Source organism: Lagenorhynchus albirostris, chromosome 2 (assembly GCF_949774975.1).
Source record: "Lagenorhynchus albirostris chromosome 2, mLagAlb1.1, whole genome shotgun sequence".
In the NCBI taxonomy this organism is placed as follows: Eukaryota; Metazoa; Chordata; class Mammalia; order Artiodactyla; family Delphinidae; genus Lagenorhynchus; species Lagenorhynchus albirostris.
Genome location: NC_083096.1, coordinates 161290588 through 161314306, shown reverse-complemented (window position 1 = coordinate 161314306; position 23719 = coordinate 161290588). Strand labels below are relative to the sequence as shown.

At 55.8% G+C, this 23719-nt stretch overlaps 1 protein-coding gene across 8 annotated transcripts in view; it reads right to left on the bottom strand.

The window, feature by feature from the left end:
• Positions 1–10438, bottom strand: part of COL16A1 (collagen type XVI alpha 1 chain) — a 51056-nt gene extending 40618 nt beyond the window's left edge. For 2 of the 8 annotated variants that reach the window (XM_060140755.1, XM_060140757.1), the window contains exons 1-12: positions 10001–10410; positions 8318–8424; positions 6311–6385; positions 6086–6203; positions 5085–5208; positions 4508–4774; positions 3809–3889; positions 3503–3628; positions 2641–2694; positions 2314–2340; positions 1732–1767; positions 714–740 (exon numbers count right to left, since the gene is read on the bottom strand). In XM_060140755.1, coding sequence (XP_059996738.1) covers positions 714–740; positions 1732–1767; positions 2314–2340; positions 2641–2694; positions 3503–3628; positions 3809–3889; positions 4508–4774; positions 5085–5208; positions 6086–6203; positions 6311–6385; positions 8318–8390 — 1008 coding nt within the window. In that variant the 5' untranslated portion in view covers positions 8391–8424; positions 10001–10410. Of the gene's footprint in view, positions 1–713; positions 741–1731; positions 1768–2313; positions 2341–2640; positions 2695–3502; positions 3629–3808; positions 3890–4507; positions 4775–5084; positions 5209–6085; positions 6204–6310; positions 6386–8317; positions 8425–10000 lie in introns of all 8 variants that reach the window. The other 6 variants (XM_060140752.1, XM_060140756.1, XM_060140759.1 and 3 more) reach the window with 5 other exon arrangements.
• Between the last annotated feature and the right edge of the window lie 13281 nt (positions 10439–23719).

The window sequence follows — 23719 nt, the reverse complement described above, 5'->3', positions numbered from 1 at the left end:
TCAAATCCTACCTCCACCGCTTACAAGCATGTGTCTCAGGGCAAGTTATGTGAACTGTCTGAACCTCAGTTTCTTCATCAATAAAATGGGATTCATGTCAGCACCTACCTCAAGGGGCTGCGGTGAGGAAGAAAGGTGACACTGCAGGTGAAGTGTGCACCACTTAGCACGCACGTGGAGGTGGCTCCAAGAATGACATTATATACTCACAGGCACACAGGCGTGTGCAATCTCACACTTGCACATCACCCACAAGCTCTGTGATCCTGTCAGGCCCACAGGTATATGGGTTCACCCCCCTGCACATGTGCAAACATGTATCCAGAAATGCACGTCGTCACACACATAGACACACACACACAAAATCACACCAGTCACCCACGTGGGCACAGCTGGGCCTCGGTTTTCCCTGAAATAAAATGATAGTACCCACCCTGCAAGATGCCTGAGGGGGTTCAGGAAGGTCATGGTGCCAATGGGTGGCCCAGTGCCTGATGCACAGTAGGCCCTCAGAAAAGGGCAGTTCTTAACAGCCTCTCATCCACACAACCCCCTACTCTCTCCAACACACACACACACACATCTAATCACCCCACATATACGCAGGCTTGGGTAGCCCTGATATATACACACAGCCAAGGGGCCACATGCCGTGAGATGGACTAGCATCACTGAAGAGGGCAGAGGTGGCCTGTTCTCCATCTGGGACTCACCTGGGGGCCAGAGGGACCAATTGTGACCTGAGGGGACAGATGAGAGAGGATGCAATCATCTCAGGGAGGGAGAGGAAAACAGAGGCCCAGAGAGGGCAAGCAGTTTAGCCAGGGTCACACAGGGGTGGCTGAACCAACAGCCCGAACCCCAGCCCCTGCTCTGTCTCCCAGGCCAACCAGCATGCTGATTTTATTTCCCAAAGCTGTCAAACTTACGGAGGGGTTTGACCTACCTTCTCTAACCTGCCTGGCTTTGGCTAGCTCCACCCTGAAGTTGCTAGGATAACATGGCTGCTTGGTTGCCATGGTAACCCCTGCATATCTGGGAACCATCAGCTTTACTGGATTTGGTGGAGGGCAGGACGGAAACAGGGGAGGTCAGCAGAGGGGGCACTTCCTGATGTCCCCCAAGGCCAGGGGCTTAGAGCCGAGGGGAGCGGGGGCTGTGCCCTTTGTGGATCAATGCAGAATGTCAACTCAGAATGTCAGGCTGTGGGAAAGTGGTGACTCATACTGCCCACGGAAGAGACGCAGTTGGGTACCAGCTGGGCTTGCACTGAGCCCCTTTCCCTTGTCCTTCTGGACCCCAGAGGGAGGATGGGCCAGGACCAGCTAGAGAGGGATAGGAGGAGAGGCCCTGAGCCAACACGTGGTTTGGGGGGCCATGCTGGGCTGTGCCACCCTGAGCCAGCCCTTCCCCTTCTCTGCCTCTAAGATGACACGGGAAGCCTTCCAAGGAGAGCAGGCCTGAGTCCTTGTGGGGAGGGCCAAGCTGGGGTCAGCACCCAAGGCTCTGATTCTGCCAGCCGCCACCCCGGCCATTCCACCCTGGAGGGGCCCTGGCTCGGTGGGACTGCGGGTGTGGGTCAAGCCCAGCTCTGGGGGGCGGGCAGGCAGAGAGTGCGAAAGTGCACAAAGACCCCCTTGTCCTGAACCAGGAAGCCGCCAAGCCAACCTCTAGGCCACGCCCACTCCCAGGCCCCGTCCACCCCACCCAGCACACTCTCTCTTCACTCACGTTGCTCTCCCGGGCACCATGGACACAGGGTGGGCACTGAAAGGGAAGAATGGGCCTGGAGGTCAGGTCTGCGAGCCCAGGACCAGCCCCCTCCACCCCACTGGCCCCCTTACACACACCAAGAGCATCACAGGTGTCTGGGTGGAGCTGAGGAGCATAAAGATGGAAACCCTGCCAAACAGGCCTCGCCCCTCAACTGCCACCGACCCAGAGCCAAGCCGTTTCTCAGATGAGGAAACTGAAGCCCAGAGAGGAATAGCAGTGGGCCCTGGGTCACACAGCATGCTGGAGCAGAGTGAGGCCCAGAATCCAGGGTCCCATGGCCAAGGCCTGGGCCCTCTCCAAGATACCCGTGGCCATTTGCTGCCAACTCAGCAGGAGTGCCCAGGGCTGAACACCCCGCTCCTAAGGAGAAGCACAGGCAGACAGGGTCCAGCATCAGGTCCCCAAGGAATGCTGGGAGCTGTGTGGTCATCCCACACCCCCATGCCCAGGCTCCAGGGCACCAAAGCCTTGTCTGAAGGGCTCATGCTGGTACCTTTCCAACCAAGCTCTTTTTGCCAGTCTAGATGGGAGGCTTACCTCATCCACTGCTGTCTCCTGGTGGACCTGGGAAGAGGGAGGGCATGAGAACGGGTGGGGAATGGAGGGGACAAAGCACTGCTTCCAACACCCCTACCCAAGAGCCACCAGAAGCGGGTGCCCTAGATAGTGCCAGGTACTGTCCGTCTCACTCCCGTTCATCCTTCCTTCTCAGAGCTAGCACCTACAAATCCTAAGCTCTGTCCAGGAGAGTGGGGGCAGGTGGGAAGAGCATGGGCGGAGAGTCTCTTACTCAAGGGGTTTACGGAGGGCAGGGAGGGCAGCCTGAGGCCACTGTGGGCTCCTCCGCCCACGCACTGTCTCTACCTTTGTTTCTCTCTCTGCCTCCTGGCTGATTCTTCCCGTCAGCTGGGCGTCCACCTGAGCAGACAGAATAAGGAGGGAATCTTGAGGAGGGGGCAGTTCTGGGGCCCACACTAGACAGGGGCCCCCAGGCAGGGGCATGGACCCCTGGGATGCCTCAGCCTGACATCCGGCAGTTCCCAGGTCATCAAGAGCCTACTCAGGCCCCTGGCACCCCAACAGGCCCCCCGCCTTCCTTTTCACCCCACCCACGTGATGTCGGAGAAAACAAGACCACGAATCAATGGGATCCTGTGTTCCTGCAGCCAAAAGCTGGGCAAGATGCCCGGCGGGCAGGGAGGCTGCCCTGCCACGGTGTGGGGCTACGGGAGGCACTGGGCTTCCCTGCCGCCCCCGAAGAACCTAAAGCGGGCAGGGCAGCTGGCCATGGTGCTGGGCATGGAACCAGCCTGGCACTTGCCCGGGCTGAGCCCAGGACAATGAGTGAGCCCCAAGGCAAGCAGTGTGGCACCCGGCCTCTGACCCCAGATATCCCTGTCCTGGAGAAACTGCCTTTGGGTGCCAGCCTGGTCCTTCCCTCACTAGGGTCTGGGACGGTAGCAGTGAGGGTGTGGGTAGTACCAGAGCTAGATGGGCACAACTCTCAATGCCAGCAGGCAGGCGGGCACAGGGTATTGCAGTGGGCTGTCTCTCTGCCTACCAGAATCCAATAGGGGTGGGAAGCAAAGAAGCAGGGCTTCCAGTGCCCTCCCTGCCCTGGGGCACATGGTCAACTGACCCTGGGGGCAGGCCCCAGTCAGGTCAGGGGAGGGGCAGGCCCACTTGTGCCTGTCTATGCCCATGTCTGCCTGCCCTGCCTACCCACCTTGCTGTTTTGCGGCTCCTCCAGGCAGAAGCAGCGGGTGTAGACCTTGCCCTCAGTCTGTGGATTGATCTCGATGAGCTCATTGCTCTGGGTGTCCCGGCGGGCCTTGGAGGTCTCTGGGGGACACTGCCCAGTGTGGGGGAAGGGTTGGGGTCAGTACAGAAGGCAGACTCCCCCCACCCCACTTCACCCACTCATCATCCTAAGATCTCTAGGCATCGCCTTCCTGGTCCTCCATCTCCAGCACACTGTGTCCCTGGACAGTGCCCCAACCCCTCCCAGCTGTGCTGGGGCCAGGCCACTCACCCCTCCCGGCAAAATCTCACAGCAGCCCTCCTCCAGCACAAGATCCGAGTCACAGTAGATGTGTGCCTGCTGAAGGTCAAACTGCAAGGGACACACAAGTGTCACTTCATTCTAGCAAATGGCTCTGAGTCCTGGACCCTAATGAGGCACAGAGATGGCTCCATCCCAGAGTTTGCCCTCAGAAGGTTTCCAGTCTGGCCTGGGAGACCACCAAGAAAAAAGCTGTCACAAAAAGCAAAACAAAACTATACACGAAAGAAAGAGGGAGAGGGGGGAGAAATGTTCGCTTTGGCCCAGAGGAAGAGGGGAAGAGGAGATTTCATTCAAGCTGGGCCTTGAGGACCAGTAGATATTCAGCAGGTAGGTATACAAGGAAAAGCATTCCAGGCAGAGGTAACAGCATAGGCAAAGGCTAGTGGTGTGAAAGTATTAGGTGAGATGGATGTCTGGGATGGAATCAACCAGAGCAAAAGCTGCATGGAAAGATGGAACAGAAGATGCTGCTGCAGTCATTTATAGGGACCAGATCATGAAAGACCTTGAATGCCAGGTTAATACGTTCAGGCTGCATCTGGAGGTCAATGGGGAACCATGAGAGGATTCTGAGCAAGGGAAAGCCCTGGTCAGATATAGGTTCCCGGGAGCTCACTCAGGCTCCCAGAAAGTAGGAGCAGAGTCCAAGCCTGACCTAGCACTCACCGAGACAGGTTTGCCCTGCTCAGCATCTAAGCCCAGAAAAACATGGCCCACAGGCTGCATGGGTCGCCAGGGCCCCAGAGGCCGGGAGGAGACTGATGTGCAGTCCACATGCACAGAGGCTACGCGTTCAGCCACGCTCAGCATCAGCTTGTGCCAACGCAGGTCAAAGAGCTGGGGCACTGAGAAGATGCAGGACACAAAGTCGCCATCTTGGCCCCGGGCCCGGAACTCCAGGCTCCGCTCTTGGCTGTTGACTTCCAGGGAAATCTGTGTGGAATTGGGAAAGGCAAGGACAGAGAATCAGAGACCCCCAAGCCACAGCATGACAAAGGTAAGGGCTCTCAAGCTCATTTCACAGGAAGGGAAACTGAGGCCCAGAAAGGGACGAAAGCTGGCTGGGGTCACAGAGCAATACCTCCTAAGAGGTTGGGATAGGTGGGGTGGGGGTGACCTTGAGTGTGGGCACTGGGATGGAGCAGGGAGGCCCCAGAAATCACAAGCTGGGACAGAAGCTGGTATGGACTGGTACTGCTCGATGGCCAAGAGCAATGGGGGTGGAGCGGGGGGGCGGGCTCACCTGCGGGTACCCATTTCCATCAGTCACTTGAAACAAATACCACGTATTCTGGTGGGTGTGTTTCTTCAGCAGTAGTGTCAGCACCAGGGCAAACTCACTGGGGAGGCCCCGAGGGAATACACGTCTGGGGGTAGAGCAGGGAGGGTGCCTTGAGGCTCAGGTAAGAGACCACCTGCTGCCCACCCTGGGCCCTCAGGACTGTTGAACCTACACGAGACACGCACAGGCACACACCTCCAAACTGCCACACACATACATATACACATCCATTCATTCTACAGATGTTTCTTGAGGGCCTACTATGTGCCAGTGGTGGGTCTGGCTGCGGGGGGTAACAGGGGTGAAAACACAGAGAAGAGGCCTGTCCTCAGGGAGCCTTCAAGTCTGACGGGGTGATGCGGGAGGTAAGGCCATAAACAAAGGATCCTCAGAATGACTGTTGCACTATTTCATTAGGATTGTGGTAAGTGCTTCCAAGGAATCCAGGATGCCTTGGGGAGAATAACCGGGCCCGGGGCAGGGAAAGAAATACTGAAAAACGATGAACAGGTTCAGCACGACTGGAGCAGCAAGAAAGAAAGGGAACATTTTGGAAGATGAGGCTGGAGAGGTAAACAGGGGCCAGACCACCCAGGGATTGTGGGAGTTCGGACTTCACACGTGTGGGTGCGCGCGCACACACACACACACACACACACACACACACACACAATTCTTGAAGTTTCCCTCCTCCATCCTGGAGTCCTCATGGTGCCCACAGGATGCAGACTTGTCCTCACCCACTGCTAGCCAGAGTTGGGGAAAGGACACAGGGTGGGCCTGCCAGTCCCCTTCTCTCTGCATGCCCTGCAAGGCCCAGGAGTGGAGACCAGGCTGACTCCTGACAGGAAGCAAGATACAATAACCCACGGGTGCCCCTGAGCTTAGGCCCCACATGCAGAGTTGCTGGGAGTGTGGCTGAGGTCAGTACTGATTCCCAGCGGTCACACTGGGGCCTTTACCGCACGGGCTGGGTCACTGAGACCGCTCCCAGTCGCAGGATGAGAGGTCCCTTGGGGTTTCGGATCTTCTTAACGGCAGATATCTTCATGAGGCGGAGTCGGCGGATGAGATTGAAGCCTTTAGGGGAGACAGTGGATGAAAAGCTCAGCTGGGCAGGTGAGTGGGATACTGGCCACTCCAGGAAGATGGTGGAGGGGAGACGACAGGATGAGATGAGCACTCACCAGTCACGTTGGTCGATAAGTCGCTTCTGGGTTCCAACTTGAGTCCTTCTTGCTGTGAAGGTGGGCACCGCTCCCCTGGAAAAGAATTGGCAGTGGGGCATCTGGTGGGCTCAGGCTGAGGTGACTGCACAGCCGGGCTCTTGGGGAGCCTGGGGCGGAGCAAGTTCATGTTCCCCACACTGCATCTCTACCCAGGCTCTGCCTTGGGGCTGTTTCACCTTTCGCCTTCTGACCCTGGCTACCCTGGGAGCCAATGCACAGATGGGAAGACTGAGGCCTGGCCCAAGGCTACTAAGTAAGTTCATAGCAGAGCAAGATCAGAATTCCTAGAACCCAAATCTCCCTAGGATCCCCAAGTCAGGGGCCAGGCCAGCAAGAGAATGAAAGAAACTCTGGGCAGGCCTACAGCTCAGATGGGGGTGGGGAGCTGTGTATATACACATGCCCCCTCCACAACATACACCCAAGTGGGAGACAGAGGAGCACTTCAGGGGCAAGGAAACGTCAGGTCCATGCACACTGTGTTATATACCAGTGCATGCACATGTCTGCACATGTGTGAGTTGTAGATGCCTGTGCCACCAGGGATGCCATGTGCTGCTGGTACACATGTTCTCAGCAATGGGTGGGGTTCCACTTTCCACAGCCAAAACAGACAAACAGGCCAGACACAAGTCTGAGTCAACAGATTGACTTTTCACCTGGATAACTACATTATGAAACTGTGAGAAAAGACTGAGGGCCTGAGTGGACCACAAGCTCAAGGAACCCACCAGAACCTTGGGGCTCCAGACAGGGTATATTAAGGGGGTAAAGGCTCATGCAGAAGGGGATAGCTTAGTCAGGTCTCCAAAACCCTTAAGGGACAGGTAGGCAGCCATGCGCCTGCCTCTTCTCTAGGGCTGATTGAGCAGAAGTAATGAGAGAGTGCTACAACAGGAGAGATGGAGGCTAGAATCAGAAAAAACCTTTTAATCAATGCAGATGGGGTAGCTGGGACAAGCCGGTGGATACAGCTCCTAGAAGCTGGGCATTGGGATGCCTGGTGGGAAGAAGGAATCCTGGATTCCTAGGCCCAGTGACCCCCCTGGAATCTTTCTGCCCCAGGTTTGTCCAGAAAAACTATCACTGTCTTTAGCATCAGCGGCAGCAAAGGGTGACTCACCCCTTGGCAATGGGCCCAAATTCCTTACAGATGTTGAAATTATCTGCCCCAAACCCCAGGGGACCCGGTGAGGGAGAAGACAGTAAGGCATATATGCAAACACGCAAAAACACATATGTACACACACAACCCACAGACAGTCACATGTACCCCACTCACATCTGCATCTTGGTTTTTCTGCCTCTTTTGGCTGGATTTGGGGTTCTAGGAGTTCTATTTCTGCTCAGACACACAGCCAGAGGGCACCTAGCAGGGCAGGGCAAGTTGCCTGGTCAACTTCCTCTGGCTTTGGGCCCTGGAAAGCTACACCCTTTGTCCCATCCGGCGTCTGGGCCTTGAGGCGGCCCCTTTATCCAAGATCGCCGTGGAGGAGGAGGAGCACGTGGGCTGGAAGATGGATTCTCCACCAGGGCAAGGACTGGAGAGGCCTGGCCCGTTTGGGGATATGCAGCCTCCCTCTGCAGGGAGAGCTTGCTGCCGGCTCCTGCCCACCACGCCGGCCCCACCAGCAGCTGGGCACAGGTTGGGCTTATGTATTAGGGTGGGTGGTTCTTCCCACACACAGAGACACAGGAGTAGGTACTGATGCACACAGCAACTCTGAGATGTAAACGCAGAGAGGCCCAGAGACACACAAATATGTAGACAGAAACACACATCCTCTCTAGCTCACCTCACACTGCTCATGCGTGCAAACACCTCAGGCCACTCTGAACCCAGCCTCTGGACTCTCCTATAAATGCCCACGTGACCCAGGCCCGTGGTCACATATGTGCACAGGACCCCACACCTCAGAGAGGCAGTGGCAGGCCTATGGCACTCTGATCCTCACGTCATCTCACCTGTATCTGCCTCGTGGCTGCAGATAACACAGAGACTGAGCAGCCACAAGCCAGGAGCCCAAGATGCCCACATCCTGGTCCAGAGAAGTCGGCCGCAGCCACAGCACCTGAAAACCACAGAGAGCAGGAAGGTGGATTCCTGAGCTCCCAGAGCAGAATTCCACACGTGGGCAAGCAGCGACCGGCCCATGGGGCCCAGGCGCTGGTACTGGGGTTGCAGGAGGTCTAGCCAGGCGTCAGTCCCCCTCAGAGGCCCAACCACAGGCCTCGGGCTAGGATTTGGGCCGAGGTGATATTCAAAATATTTAACCACCGGTATGGCACGGACACCGACCAGCCAGAGCAGAAGGCTGGCTGGAGAGCTGAAAGCAGGTCCAGGCGGCATCTGGCTGCGTCAGTGGACAGTTGCTGGATTGAGGAGAAATCTATAGGGTCCTAGAAGCCCAGGTCACTCGGGAGAGCGAGGACGCTTGAGGCGGAGGCTATTTGCCAAGGCACTTGGAAGTATTTCAATATTTTATCAACCTGTGCACTGTACTGGTATATGCTAGCCTGGCACCTGGCTAGCCGCACCCAGCTCAGCCAGGCGGCCCTGTCTGGCACCCACAAGGTCAGGGGCTGACAGCCGGGCTGAGTCTCCTGGAAGGCATCACGGGGTTGATGAGCCAAGGAGCCTCCCCCATGGGTGCAGCGGGCAGGAGGACAGGTCAACGGGCTCAGGACCTTGTTGCCAACCTCCCCTGCTGGTGGATGCTCGTCTTCTAGTTTTATTAAACCCCGATGGATGGGCCCAGATAAACCCATGCGGGCTCAGCAAGCGGCCAGCAGAGCCATACATCATCCAGCCTCCCCCGAGACAGGCAGCTCGCTCACGCACACAGTCATGCATGTGTCAGCATGACACACACAGATACACGGGCACATATACACAGAGACATAGTTGTGCCCGTGTGTGCATACAGTCCTACCTGCACACAGGCATGGTCACAGAGACACATGTTCACGGTACACCTAGACACACCAGCTAGTACATATACACGTGCACACGGCGAGCCTATGACTACCCCTCCATAGGCCCTCCTGTCGGGAAGTTCTTATGCAAGTCTGACCTCATTCCCTCCAGCTGTAAAGGAATTCTGTTTCCCCTCCCTCTGCTCTGGACAGGGAATGAGAGCAGGAAGGACCCCTAGCCTCAATATATTTGGAGATAGGACCCCAATCTCCTTCCTCCTGGGGCAGAACTGCTCCCCCACCCTATTCATCCCCCATTCTGGTGGCATGCACATCCTATCTCTCAAACCCTATCCTGACCTCCCCCTCCTGCCAGTCAGTGGAAGGACTGGCAACTGTGAGAGGCATGTGAATGCACGTGAACTTCAATGTGTTCCCTGTCCCCTTCCTGCTCCTGACCTCTCGACTTCACTCCTCTAGCCCCATCCAGAGCAGGGGGCTCCAGGGATAAAAGAGAAGCTTCCAAGGAGATGACCCCATCCATATATGAAGGCACAGATCTGGGGGCAGGGAGAGTCAGAACTGCAATGGAGGTAGAGCTCATCCTGCTTTAAAGAAGGGGACTGAGGTCCAGAGAGGGGATGCCTCTTGCCCCAGGTCACACAGCAAGTCAGGGGCAGAAGGGGCCCTTCAGTCCAGAGGCCCGGGGCAGCCCGCTCCGCCCCCACTTACCGTGGCTGGGGATCCCCGCCACCTCACTGTGTAATCCAGGCAGCCCAACGCAGCCAACCGCGGGAAGCAGGGCCTGGGTTCTTCAGACCCGCTGGAAGCTCCTCGATTACTTCTGGCCGGCCTCGGGTCCCCAGTTTCCCCTGTCCTGAGCTTTTGGGGCTGAATGCTGCCCCGCTCCGCTCGCATGCCCGCTCGCCTGCCGGGGACTGCCGGCCACTCCGGGTGGGGGAAGAGGGGGAGGCACCAGGGGGCTGGGGACTTGCCAGGGCCGCTAATGGAACACAGCTGGACCCGCCCGCCAGGCAGGAGGAGGGAGGGAGGACCGGGAGGGGTCTCCAGCGGTGGCAGAGGCGGCAGGACGCAAGGCCCCCTCCTGGCCTGGCGGCGCTCCCAAGCCCATCCCTCCCACTTGCCCCGCCAGGTAAGCGAGCGAGCAAGGCGGGACCCTGCGTGCCCGGAGTTGCCCTGCAAGGGGCTCTGGCGGCAGGCGGGTGGGCGGGGAGTCCGGCCCTTTAAGAGCCAGGCCTGGAGCTTGAAGGGCCTCCCCTGTGCCACCCCCTTCCCCTTCCCTCGCTGGGCCTCCAGAAGGGTGGCGGGGCTGGGGGGAGGGGAGGATGGAGACCCTCCTCCCCAGCTCCGCAGCACCCGTGACGTGGCTGCTACCCAAGCCTCCTTGGTCAGCTTTTTCCAGTTTCTGAGCCTAACGTTCCCAGTTAGTCTGTTCTCTGACCGTCTGAACTGGGGGGAGGGGGCCCCCTCCAGGAGTTGGGGTGTGTGTGCGCGCCTGGGTGGGTGCTCGCTCGCGAGCTAAATTAACCCCTTCTGCTCTGGACTCAATTCCAGACAAGTGGAACCCAGCGGGTCCCCTTATTCCTACCGACTCCGTGAACTTAGAAGGGCTCAAATCCCTGTCCTCCGCTCTAGCTTTGTGGTTTTGAACTTACTAGTTAACTATGACTCCACTTTCTCATCTGTAAGATGGGATAATGACTGCATATACCTCACATGATTGTGAGCAGGAAACAAGTTAGTCTGTAAAAGTGCTTACTAAGGGCACAAAAGAGGAGCTCAATAAATATTCACTGTTATTATCATTATTATTGTGAACGCTGGCAGCGGGCGAGGGGGTGAGACTGGACCAGCCCAGCGATGGAGAGGGTGTTGCTTTATACTCAGGAGCCAAGGAACGGAGAGGAATTGAGGTTGGATGAGAGATTGGACTTCTGAGGAGAAGGAAGCAGGTAATGTGTCCAGTTCTGTCCTGAGGCAGGGGGATGATCAAGGTGACCCTCCCAAGGGTCTCCCCTGGAGGCAGCAAACAAATTTCTGGGCCCCAAGGATGAGGAACTATGGAGAAGTAGGTTCAAGAGGCCCTTGAGTGGTAGGAATGCGTGTGGTGGGAGCACCTGGAGTGCCCTGATGGGGGGGGGTGGGGGCTTCCTGGAGAAGCAACATGGTGGAGTCATAGCCCTGTGGCCCCATCTAACCAGAGGGGCGGCAGGCCTGGGGTTTCCCGCCTCTGGAGCCCGAGGCGCTGAGTCAGCGGAAACCCGCAACCACGGCCACGGGGACGCTGGCCACTGTGGTCCCTGCGCAGAACTGGCTCAGATGTGGCTATGACAGTGGTGGGGCCTGGGAAGCGCTGAGCTCAGCAGGCAGGAAGTGGAGGGGTGGGGCTTTCTGGGAGCTTTGGCCTGAGGAGTGGGCAGGCACCGGCTCCGCCTGCCCATACGTGCTGCGCCAGTGGCGGGCACTTGGGAATGAATAGACAACACCCATAGGTCAGGCTCTGTGCTAAGAACTTCACATAGGCTAGTTCCTTTCATCCTCGCAACAGCCCCAGAAGGAGAATTCTATGCTTACCCCCATTTTACAGATGGGGAAACCTGGAGCCCAGGAACAACTCAACTTGCCCAAGATCGCATGGTTAGTGGATGGTGGGGCAGGGGCCCATGCCAGCTAGGCTGGACCCACAGCACACGCTCTTAACCACTGTGCCATCCTGGGCAACTCCTATATCCTTCCTCCATTCATATCCCAGACCCTCCCGGGCAGGAGGGGACAGCTGGATGCAGTCTAGAAATGGGCCTATGCCCCTTCCTGCCCCTGACACATACGTGCACCCATCCAGAAGCGTGCAGTTAGATAGGTTCTCTCACGACACGTGCATAGACTCCACGTGCATATGTAGACACTTAGGTTCACACAGACACATGCACACACTTGATACTCCTCCACGTAAACAGACACATAGAGACACATGTGTGAGCACAGATGAAGCCACAGAAATATATCCCTGGACGTACTCAAACACAAGTGCATAATTTTCAGAATGCATGTACTTCGCACTGCTTTTACTTGGATATGCACGCATGAGACATATGCATGCACACACACACGTGTGTGCACAAACATACACATAGAAACACACACCGTGCCCACAGGCATAATTCTTCATATATGCAAACAGAAACCTGCAGACCCACAGCACGTTCACATGTGTGCACACAGACACAGGTGGCCACACAGACTCGGCTCCCGCAGAAACCCCCACTCAGACACGTACACACCAAGGCACATCCACACACACGCAGGCAGAGATGCTGACACACTTACATGCATTCAGCCCCAGAAAGCCCTGCATGCCAGCAAGCAGGGTATCCCGTGGGGCTGGGCTCAGTGCCCTCACCCCAGATGGCATCGCCACGAGGTAATCAACGCTGCTAATTGCCACCAGCTGCCCCGGAGCCTGCCTGCCGCTGCCGGGCGGGGCTCCCAGGCCTCCTGGGCCTGGGGTTGTGAGCCCAGATGTCGGTAGTGCCAAGGGTCCACCCACCCCATTGTTCCTGCTGGCCACTGGGGAATCCCCAGCTGGCAGGGGCAGCACCTGGCGCTGGCTAGAGTGAAGAGCCAAGACAGGGCCTGGCCCCAGGTCAAGCCCAGGAGCTCCCACCGGGCCAAGCAGAGGTGAGCTGAACCGCCACAGGCACACGTGCACACCTGGTCCCCGGCCTGTGGGCACACAGGTGCAAACACATACACACACAGGCGTATCACACTTAGCTGAAACAGATCTCCTCACTGTTGCCCACAGAGCTGCATCTCCCTGTCTTCCTCATTCTGATAAACACCACCATAGTTCATTCAGACGCTCAGGCAAACAACCTAGGAGTCACCCTTGGCCCCTTCCTTTCCCCTGCCATCCCTGCTCTCCTGTGGATTCTACACCCAAAACGCAGCCCACATCCACCTACTTCTCCCCGGTCTCACCCAAGCCACCATCCTCTTCTGCCTGGACTATTGCAGGAGCCTCCCAACCCCCTACTTCCCACCCAGCAGCCAGCAAGACCTTTCCAAACCTGGATCCGCTGGCTTCACTCTCCTGCTTCAATCTTCCAGTTTTCATTTCACCTAGAAGAAACCCCCAAATCCTTCCCTTGACCTTACCAAGTCCTTCAGGATCTGGCCTCTGCCTTCCTGTCCAGCCACCTCACCCCCAGAAGCTGTGGTCCCACGGGCCTCCTTTCTCAGTCCTGAATTCACCAAGTTGGTTTTCTCCTCCGGGCTTTTGTACCAAGTCATCCCTCTGGAAGGATTTGTCCCTGATCTTTGTGAGGCTGGCTCTTTGACATCCAGGTCTCACCTCATAAGTCACCCCCTCAGAGTGGCCTTCCCTGACCACCAGGTCTAGAGGAGCCCTGAGTCACTCTCTAGCACGTGACTCTGTTCGAAATCTCTGCATAGCTCCGGCATTTGTTTGTGTACCGTCTTTCTTTACTAATAAGCAAGAGTCTCCAGGAAGGGCCTTGTCTGCTGGTACCCACTGCCCTGCAGAGGATGAACGCAGAGGATGAATTAGCAGATGAACGCACACAAGCACTGTCTGGGCACTCGGACACGGACAGCCCCCACAGGGGCACAGACATGAATGTTCCTGTGGGCAGAGATACACACACATGCCCAGCTTCTGGGTCCCAGAGGAGAGACTGAGATCAGAGGACCAAGGTCTCCCCTGCCTCCTTGGGTTCCTCTGGGTGTCTCTGTCCCGTCTCTTTGTGACTCCGGCTCGTCTCTTGTGGTGTGCTCCAAGACAGAGAACACGATACACTCAAAGGGCAAATGTTGCCAGAACACAGAGCTACAGCACTCCTATCACTGTCACAGTGCGACCATTGCAATGTCCCAGAGCCCTCCCAAGCAGCGTGCCCTGTCCCTGTCCCATCATCCCATATAAGGAAAGACATTTGCCCCGTTTTTCTCCGCTCAGCACATTGAAAGTATACATACTCTGCCCAGTCAGCAGATGACTTAACAGGTTCCCTGGCTATAAAAACAGACAAGCAACGCATGCTCAGGGTCGACTTTCCCTGGCTACCAGGAAGTCGGCCCGCTGTTCTTGCAGCAACCCTTCTCTTTAATAAACTCTATCTTCCTTACATTCTGCCTTGTGTCTGGAAATTCTTTTCCAGCCCGCGCTCAGACCACGACGTCTCTCTCACTGAATCTGGCCTGCTTTCTCTGCATCCAGTTCTCTAGCTCTCTTTCCTTCCTCTCTGTGACTCCGGCCCCCTCTCCAGCTCTCTCTCTTCTTTGTCTCTGTTTCTGTCTCTTCTGTTGCCCTCTGTTTTTGGATCTGCGTCTCTAACTCTGCATCTCCCTCTGTGTCTCGGGTCTGTTTCTCGCACTTTCTGCGTCTTTATGTCCTTATCTCCTATCTCTCTTTGTCTTGGAGCTTCCGTGTTCTCTGCTTCTCTTCACCCTGTCTCTTTCTCTCTGTCTCTCTCTGGTTGTGTCTCTGTTTCTGGCTCTGTATGTCTAACTCTCTGACTGTGTCTCTCGTTCTCCCTCCTTCCCTCTCCTTGCTCTAAATCAGCCCTGCCACCATGTCTCCACGGCTCTCTGCATCCCCGGGGCAGGGGGACCCATGTTTCACCTCTGGTGGCAGCTTTATGGTCCCAGCAGGTGGGGCGGTGCTCCACTTTGCTGATGCCCTCCTCCCCCCACAGGGCCATGGCGAGCTCCACACTGACACCCCCAGCCCTGGCAACTTTGGCCCTGGCAACAGCATTCTTAGATACCCAACAAGGGTGTCTTACTCAGTAGCACATGACACCAGGCACCTGTTTGGAGCTTCTGGAGAGGTAAGCCCAGACTCTGATGGGCTTTGCAGTAGATGTGGCAATGGTCAGGCAGGTAGACACTGGGGGGAGGAGGCGGGAACGCTCCAGGCATCCTGGACCCCAGCTTGGTTGTCCCCTGAGCTCTGCCCACCTGTTCTGAGGGACCTGTGGAGAGGTGACAGGCACAAGAGCCCTGGATTCCAGACCTACCTCTACCCACTGTGTGCCCCTGGGCCCCAGCCTCCCCACCATACGAAGAGGTAAACCGTAGGATCCCGTGTTAACCCACCTGGTGTGTTAAAGCACCTCAAACCACCTTGACTGATTACCTCGGTAACTCTCAGCCAGGGCAATTTTGCTCCTCAGGAAACATTTGGCAATGTCTGGAGACACTCTGGGTCATCACAACTTTGTGGGGGGACACCTCCTAGCACCCAGAGGGTAGAGGCCAGGGGTGCTGCTAGACATCCTGCAATGCACAGAAGAGTCTCGCACAATACAGAATTATCTGGTCCAAAATGCTCTCCCCTGAGGGGAAGATTCCGCTCCTCAGAATTCTCACGCTCTCTGACCTGCACTAAACTCTTTTCTTTTTTTTTTTTTTTTTGCACTAAACTCTTAATCATCCTCTGACCAGGGGTGGGGGTGGGGGTGCTGTTAGAAGACAGTAGGGATTGATCCTGCCTCTGCCTTTAATAACAGCAGCTAACATTTACTGAGCCCTTTTGAAGTGCTGGCCGGCACCATACACAGAGAAACTCATTTTAGTCTCACAACAACGGCAGGAGGCCCAGGCACTGTTACAATCCCCATTCTAAGCCCGAGGAGACAGGCAGAGAGAACACGAGGAATCAGCTCAAGGTTACACAGCTGGCAAGGATGGAGCTAGATATGAACTGATCACTTTGGGACAGACCCAGAGGGCAGAGTCCTCTCTGGAAAGGAGCCCACACAGCAGGGGCCTGGGCAAGTCCTTTTCCCTCTCTAGGCCGCCATTTTTTCATCTGTCAAATGAGATCTACTCTCTCATTTAACCCGGCAACAATTCTAGGAGGTGAGGCACTGTTACCACCACTTCACAGGCTAGAAAGGCAAAGATTCATGATTTAAGTCTCACGGTCATAGGGCTGGGAAGTGGTGGGACAGAGATTTGAACTCAGCTCTGCCTGACTCCAGGGCCCGTGACCTTGGTCAGGACACCTGCCCCCTGCCCCTGCCCCCCCAGTCAAGGTGCTATAAAGCAAGAGAGCAGAAGCTCTGGAGCTTAGAGGACTTGGTAAACACAGACTGTCGGGCCCCACCCCCAGAATTTCTGATTCAGCAGAGTTTGCTTTTCAAATAAGTCCCCGGGCAAGGCTGGTGCTACCAGCCCAGGGATCACGTTTGAGAACCCCTGCAACAGAGCATGGTGTTAGATCGCCTGTACCTGGGTTCAAATCCTGGCTCTGTAACTTGGTGGTATCACTTAACCTCTCCCTCGGAAAATCAGAACTACAGCAACATCTGTCACTTAGGGTTTGCTGAAAGGATTAAGGGAGAGAATGGCTGAGAAAGGCGCACTCATGCTGCTGACACCTAGCGAACATGCTCATAAATGCTCGCCGGCGTAACAATCCCCAACACAGGCAAGTCCCTCCTCCCCAGACAGACTGGAAGCTCCCAGGGGTGGAGGACTAAGCAAAGGCCTAAAACTTCCTTTTCTCCTGTCCACCAGCCACCTCCCCACGTCTGCACAGAGCGGGACACAGAGATGACATCTCAGAACAAACACAGCAGGGACAGTGGGATGTAGCCCACATCTACCAAGGCATCCCAAGTGTCCTTTGCCCCGTGGCACAAGGCCTGTGGAGAGGGGTGAGGGTGGAGCACAGGCAGCACTGAAGACCCCCAGATGGACCTGGCCCCTAGCCTTCCTCCAGGCCCTGCCCCATCCCCAATAATCCCTTTTGGGGCAAGAGTTGGCCACGCAAGGCCCTGGTAGGATAGTTTGTATACCCTCACCCAAGCAACCCTTTGGGTACCAACCCACTCAACTCACAGTCCTGTTGTGCTGTGCGACCTTTAGCCAATCGCTAGGCCTCTCTAGGTCTTAGTTTCTTTACCTAAAAGTCGAACAAGAACTCAGCATAGTGGTTAACAGTGGCGGCTCCAGCCCCAGAAAAACTGGGTTCCAACCCCACTCCTGCCACTTACTAGCTGTGTGACTTTTGGCAAATCCCTTCATCTCTTAGAGACAGCTTCAGTTTCCTTGTTGGTAAAATGGAATTGTCCACGGCTCACAGGGATGCTGTGAGCGTTACCTGAGATGATCAATTTCAAGCGCTGAGCACAGTTCCTGGAGCTCAGTAGATGCCAGGTATTCCATACATGCGATGAGAGAGTGTAACCTTACCACCACTACAAACACAATCTGTTGGCTGCCTTCCCTTCCCACCTGTCCCTCACATGTTTAGCTTTGAGACTATCTTCACCTTCCTTTCCAATAGGGGCTGAGGAAGGCAGCTGGGAACAGTCTCCCAGAAGGGGTAGATCTGAGCAGAAGCTTGGAAGAGGGAGGGTACACCCCTCCCTGTAATCAATTATCAGCCTGCTAGACTGCAAGCCATAGAAAGCGCTGTTTTTGCTACCATTTTATCCCCAGAGCCTATGACAGAGACTAGGCACTTTATAAATACTGGCTGCAGGAATGAAAGAGGGCCCAGGACAAACTCCCTTCCGTGGAGAGCGGGCAAAGGAGTCCCCTGGGTGAGGCGTGGTGGGGAGAGGAGTCCCGGATTCTCTTTTTGCATGCTCCTCAGACAGTTGGACGCATAAATTCTTTGAAACCTGGAATCTCTGGTAGAGAGAAACTCTGGCTGCTGCCCAGCCCACCTCCTCCCAGCAGTGCCCGGGGCTGGGCTTGGGAGGCCTGACAACCTAGCTGGAAAGGGAGGCTGAGGGGGTGGGCAGGGCAAGGGAAAATTCAGAGTGAAAACCAAACTTTTTCATCAAGGCAAAAAATAAAATCTAAGCTCAGAGAGGGTTTAATCCTGGCTCTGCTGCTTCCTGGTTTTGTTCTCTTCCTTCATCTCTCTGAACCCTTCGTTTCCATATCTGTAAAATGGGGTGATAATGATAACACCCACCCACATGGAATTGTTTGGAGGATTAAATGCGATAATGTATGAAACTAAGCTAAGTCCATAGTAAATGCTCAAAAATGTGCGTTATTAATATTATTATTATTGGGGAGGGCGATATAATTCACCAGGGACTCTTGCCCTGCACCTCACACCCATGCTCATCCCCTTCCTATTTACAAAGCTGATTTCATGTAGCTTTGAAAGGTCAATGACATTTCCAACAGATATCAGACTTTTTTTTTTCCCCATTAAGTGGCCTAAATAACAAATAATATGTAAAGAAATAAAACCAACTTGAGTATTGTCAGCCTTGACCATTCAGAAAAGGCTAGATACTTTTGATACTGACAAAGGACAGGTGGTTGAAAGGTGGGGAGAAAAAGCCTGGGACTGGGGAGCTGGCTTCAGGGCCAGGGTCAACCTTGATGCACTGTTTGGCTTTAGGAGGGCCCCTGCCCTTTGCCAGCAAGGAAAAGTTGATCTTAGGGACTCTTGAGTCCCTTCCATTCCCCAAGTCTGAGGCTCTTTACCCTGTAATGACCCAAACATGCCTCCTCCTCAGAAAGGGGAACAGGGTGAGGTGAGCCAGACCCATGCAAAGCCAGGATGCTGCCCCTCCTCTCCCCCGCTCCGGCCCATGTGTTCCACATTCACCTAAGTGCCCCTGTGACCGGGCCCCAACCACCTTAGCTGAGCCCCAGGGGTAGGGTGGGCAGGGCGAGTTCACCACACCCATTAATCCTCCTCTGTACATGCAGAAGGGGAAAAAGATAGGTGCCAGAGATGAAAACTAACTTCCTGAGCTGGGACTGAACCCACGTGTAACACCCAACACGTCATTGCCGCTTGTTAAAAACTAACTTTTTGGCGAGGGCACACCACCCAGCTTGCGGGATCTTAGTTCCCCGACCAGGAATGGAACCCGGCCGGGCGGTGAGAGCACCGAGTCCTAACCACTGGACCGCCAGGTAATTCCCGTAAAAAAGCAATTTTAATCATCAGGACGATCCTAAGTATTTATCATTATTCCCATTTCACAGGTGAACGGGTGTCATCCTCAACTTGAGCGCTTTGCAGTAAGGAAAAGAGCCCTAGAAGTGGCTAGCTAAGAGTCGGAGCTGGGATTTGAATCCAGGGCTACCAACAGCACAATCTGCTTGTGATAGGCCCCTTCCTCTCCCCTGGGCTCAGCTTTCTCATCTGTTGAATGGGGATGCTAACTCCGGAACCTCTAAGATCCAAGTTGGGACTTTTTGCTGCTCCGAGCCCAGGTCCCCACCCAGAAGCCTAGAACATCTCCGTGGGCCTGGGCGGGAGAGAAGGGCAGGTGTAGACGTGACTGTCCCGAGGGCGGGTGGGGGATGGGGGGCTGCCGCCAGACACAAAAAAACAACTAAATAAATCAGGCCCGGGAACTCCTAATCCTTCCCGGCTGTGTTTGCTGCCGCCGCTCACCCAGCCTGGGCCGCCATCGCCTGGCCAGCTCCCGGGCCTGGGAGGGAGACGTGGCACAGCCAAGAGCGCAGAGTCGGGCCAACAGGATCAGAGCGATGCCAGGCCGTCAAGGCGGCCGAGGTTCCCGAGATGGGGGGAAGGCCCTGCCGGCAGGGTGACTCAGGCCTCCCAGACCCCCTCCCGCGTAGGCACGTTCCCGCGCCTCAGTCTATTTTTAGAGCCGCCTCCAGGCCTGAGCGTTGAGGGGCAGGGAAGGGGTTGCTGGTGGGGATCAGGCGCCTGACCAGCTCCTCCAGCTCGGCACTTAAGCCCCAGGACCTCCAGCTATTCTATCTAGAAAAGAACGGAAACACTTGGGGTGTGGGGAGAGGTGCAGGCCCAGAAAATGCATCCTCCTTTCCCCCGCCTGCTCCACAAGGCCTGGCAGTTCCAGGGAGCTGGGCGCGGCCTCTCAAGAAACGACCTCTGTTAAGTGGGGCCAGGAGCTTCCCGACGGCTGGTCTGTCTGGCTATTGGACTGAGGGCCAGAGCGGGCTGGGCTCGCGAGCGACCGCAGTGAATGGGGCGGGGCGGGGCGGGGCGCGGCGGGGGTGGGGAGTGCTGGGGTGAGGGGAGGATGCTTCCAGGTTCGGGAGATCCCCACCCCGCCATAGGCCACGCTCCTATCCCTCCTTGGGCCGCACCCACGGCCCCGGTGGCTTCCCTGACTCCACCCTAGGCCCCGCCTCCTATCTGGCTCCGCCGGGAGCCAACCTGTATACGGTCCCAGGGAGGTCTAGATGCCGGGCGTCTAACAGCCTGGGACTGGAGCTGAGCCTGCCTTTGGGGGCCGGGTTAGAAGTGAAAGGAATGGGGGCCTCTCCCTACCCCAGCGTGGGGTCGGGGAGAAGGAGAGCGTTGGGGGGGGCAACAATGGCGCCATTGACGGGGAGGTCTCTAGGCTGGGGACGTATCTATCTGTGGGAGCCAGGCGGTTTTGGAGGCTGAAATGGTGGAGGCAGCCCGGAGCACGGAAACACCCCTGTGATACGCGGGCACAGAGCTGCGCGCGGAGGGACCTGGACAGAGGTCTCTGGCCTGATGCCCCTACTACTGGGCCCTAGAGGATGAGGCCACAGTCCTGGGGAGTGGGGGCAGCTGATGGCCCCAAATACAGCCGCTCTCCTATCGAGTTCAGGGACACGGGGTTTGGAAAGGCCCAAGTGGAGGCCCATCCCACTGGGGGTGAGGGGCAGAGGATGAGAGGCGGAGCCTGTCTCCCAGCACCAGCCCTCCATCTAGTGGGAAGTTTGGGAATCGCGCGATGCAGAGATGGGGTGGGGGAGGGGTCCATTGCACCCCGAATCCTTCCTTCTTCTCCCTCGATGTTCTGCTGACACCTTCCCACCACCATCCTGCTCTGCCCCATCTCAGGGATTTGCCCCAGATAGTCATTGGAAGATCTGCCCTCCGCCCTTCCCCCCAAGTCCTGTCCCTTCTTCCTCATAATTATCTAGGGATAATGCTTCTGTCCATTACTGCCACCACCAGGGGTCCAGGCAGCCACCATCCTTTGCCTGGATCCCTGCAGCTCCTACCAACTGCTTTCCCCTGCCTCAAATTTTACCCTCTGCCTATTCATTTTCTACTAATAGCCAATTAAATGTTTCTAGACCAGAAATCTGCTCGGGTCTCTTCTTCGATTAAAATTTTTCAGTGGCTTCTTATGGTCAGATTAACTCCAAACCTTCGCTTGGGATTTAGGAGGCTGTTCATCACCCAGCCCCACCTCCTTCAGTCCCAGCTATTCTCACAGGGCAGTTGTCAGTTCCTCACACACCCCTGTTGGCTCTTACCTTGAGTCCTTCATACCTGCTGTTCCCTCTTCCTGGAACACTTTTCCTTGCTGTCTTCAGGACTCATATGGCAAAAACTTCCCTCCTTGAGAGGCTTTTCCCGACCTTCTGGCATGAGCTAGGTGCCCCTTCTCTGAGCTCCCACAGGACCCGGTGCCCGGGTCTCTCATCACCTATCCACTTTTTGTGGCAGGATCATTTATTGAAATGTTAATTATTTTGCTCCCTTCCCAGTTCCAAGCTGGTATCCGAACCCTCTGATTTTTCTAGCCTCTGGAAACTTGTGCGGGGTTGAACATAAAAGCTGCTTGAAGTCTGACGGCGCATCCTGATTTTGAAAAAGCTAACCTTCTGGAAGTGACTGTGCTAGGTGTTCCCAAGGGGATGGGGAGAAGAGGGCAGCCAATGTGGGCAGAGAAAGGAGAGAGCGCAGCTAGCTGCAGAGGAGCCAGAAGTGGGGGGCATCTGAATGGTGGGGATCTGTGGCCGGCAGTCCCTCCCCTGACAGATGATGGGAGCTGGGGGGCAGGTGGAGCACCTGGGGAGGCTGGAGCCAAGGCACTGAGGTACTAGCCTCAACGCTTCCGGGTGGCAGAGGAACAGCTGAGCTGCCGAACCTCGAGGGACCACGTGGACTAGTACAATGGGCATCTATCTCTGTGTAACTAGTGCACCCGGAATCAGGACTCCATACTTAGACCCTGGTGGGACAGCAGGTCCTTGCATGAGCCTACAGAGAAAGTGGCAGACGGCTCCAGGGATGGTTGAGATTGAATCTTCTGCCAACTTCTAGGCAAGGGCTAGAGTGAGAGTCAGATTGGAGCTGATTTAATGAGAATACAGAAATAGTGTGTTTCTTGAGTCTGTGTGCCAACAGTCCCACCTGCTCCACCTGTCTGTGTATCTCACTGCAGGACTGAGACTAGGTGTGCCTCATTCAGAATTGAATCCTTAGGACCCAGCATGGTGCCTGGCACATAGTAAGTATGCATTCAAAATGTATTTGCGGGACTTCCCTGGCGGTCCAGTGGTTAAGACTTCGCCTTCCAATGCAGGGGGTGCAGGTTCGATCCCTGGTCGGGGAGCTAAGATCCCGCATGCCTCAGGGCCAATAAACCAAAACATAAAACAGAAGTCATATTATAACAAATTCAATAAAGACTTCAAAAATGGTCCACATTAAAAAGAAATCTTTTTAAAAAGAATGTATTTGTTGAATTCATTTATCCTCGGTTGCTACAGAAATCTTTCTAAAACCCAAGTCTGTTCCAGTGATTTGCCGGCAGCCCTCAGGATAAAATTCAAACCTCTACCGCAGCCCACAAGGCCCACTGTGATCAGAACCTGCCTCCCTCACCGCCTCATCTCTGCAGCCCATCCTCCTCGCACTCCCCGGCCCCACCCAAGCCATATGATTTGCAATTTTCCAAACTTGCCAGGTTGTTTCATGCCTCCGCGCCTTTGCTTACATGGCACCCTCCGCTGGGAGTGCCCTTTCCCCTTTCTCTGCCTGCTGAGCTTTCAGTCTTTAAAGCTCAGGGCAAGTGTTGCCTTCTTTAAGTGGTCTTCCCAGACACCCTCCCCACAAAGACAGAGGAGACCCCTCCTGCTCTGGAGCCTATTGCTCACGTCCAGGTCTGGCTCCCTCTTCCCCAAGCCCCGTTTCCTGGACTGTGGGCTGCTCTAGTGTGATGAGTCCCCAGTGCCCAGAGCAGGGCCAGGTACACCATAGGTTCTCCATAAATCCTCCCTGTCCACTGAGCATTACACCTGACCCCGCATGGTCTCCTGAGGTAACTTTGCAACCTCTCCCCTCTATGGGCCTCGGTTTTTCTCTCTGCACAATGTGGGGAATGGAACTCAATGGTCTCTAATGGCCCTTCCTTCCCTCAGTTGGGCTTGGAAGTGATGGTGTGTAAAACATAAATCGCCTGTGTGCACTGCGTGCCAGCTAAGAGCAGAGCCTGCTCAGACACGCAGCTGCACATGGTAGCGCCCAGGGGCCACATGGAAGCCAACCCCTGCCTAGCTGTACGTGACACTCTCACGCTCAAGTAAACGCGGCCTTCATCTCCCATCAACCACTGGCCCTGACGCTGAAAAACTCAGCAGCAGCTGGAGCTGCCAGTCTAGCAGCAAGCTGATATGCAAGGAAGGAGCCTCCTGCAATATGCATGCCCTGAGGCT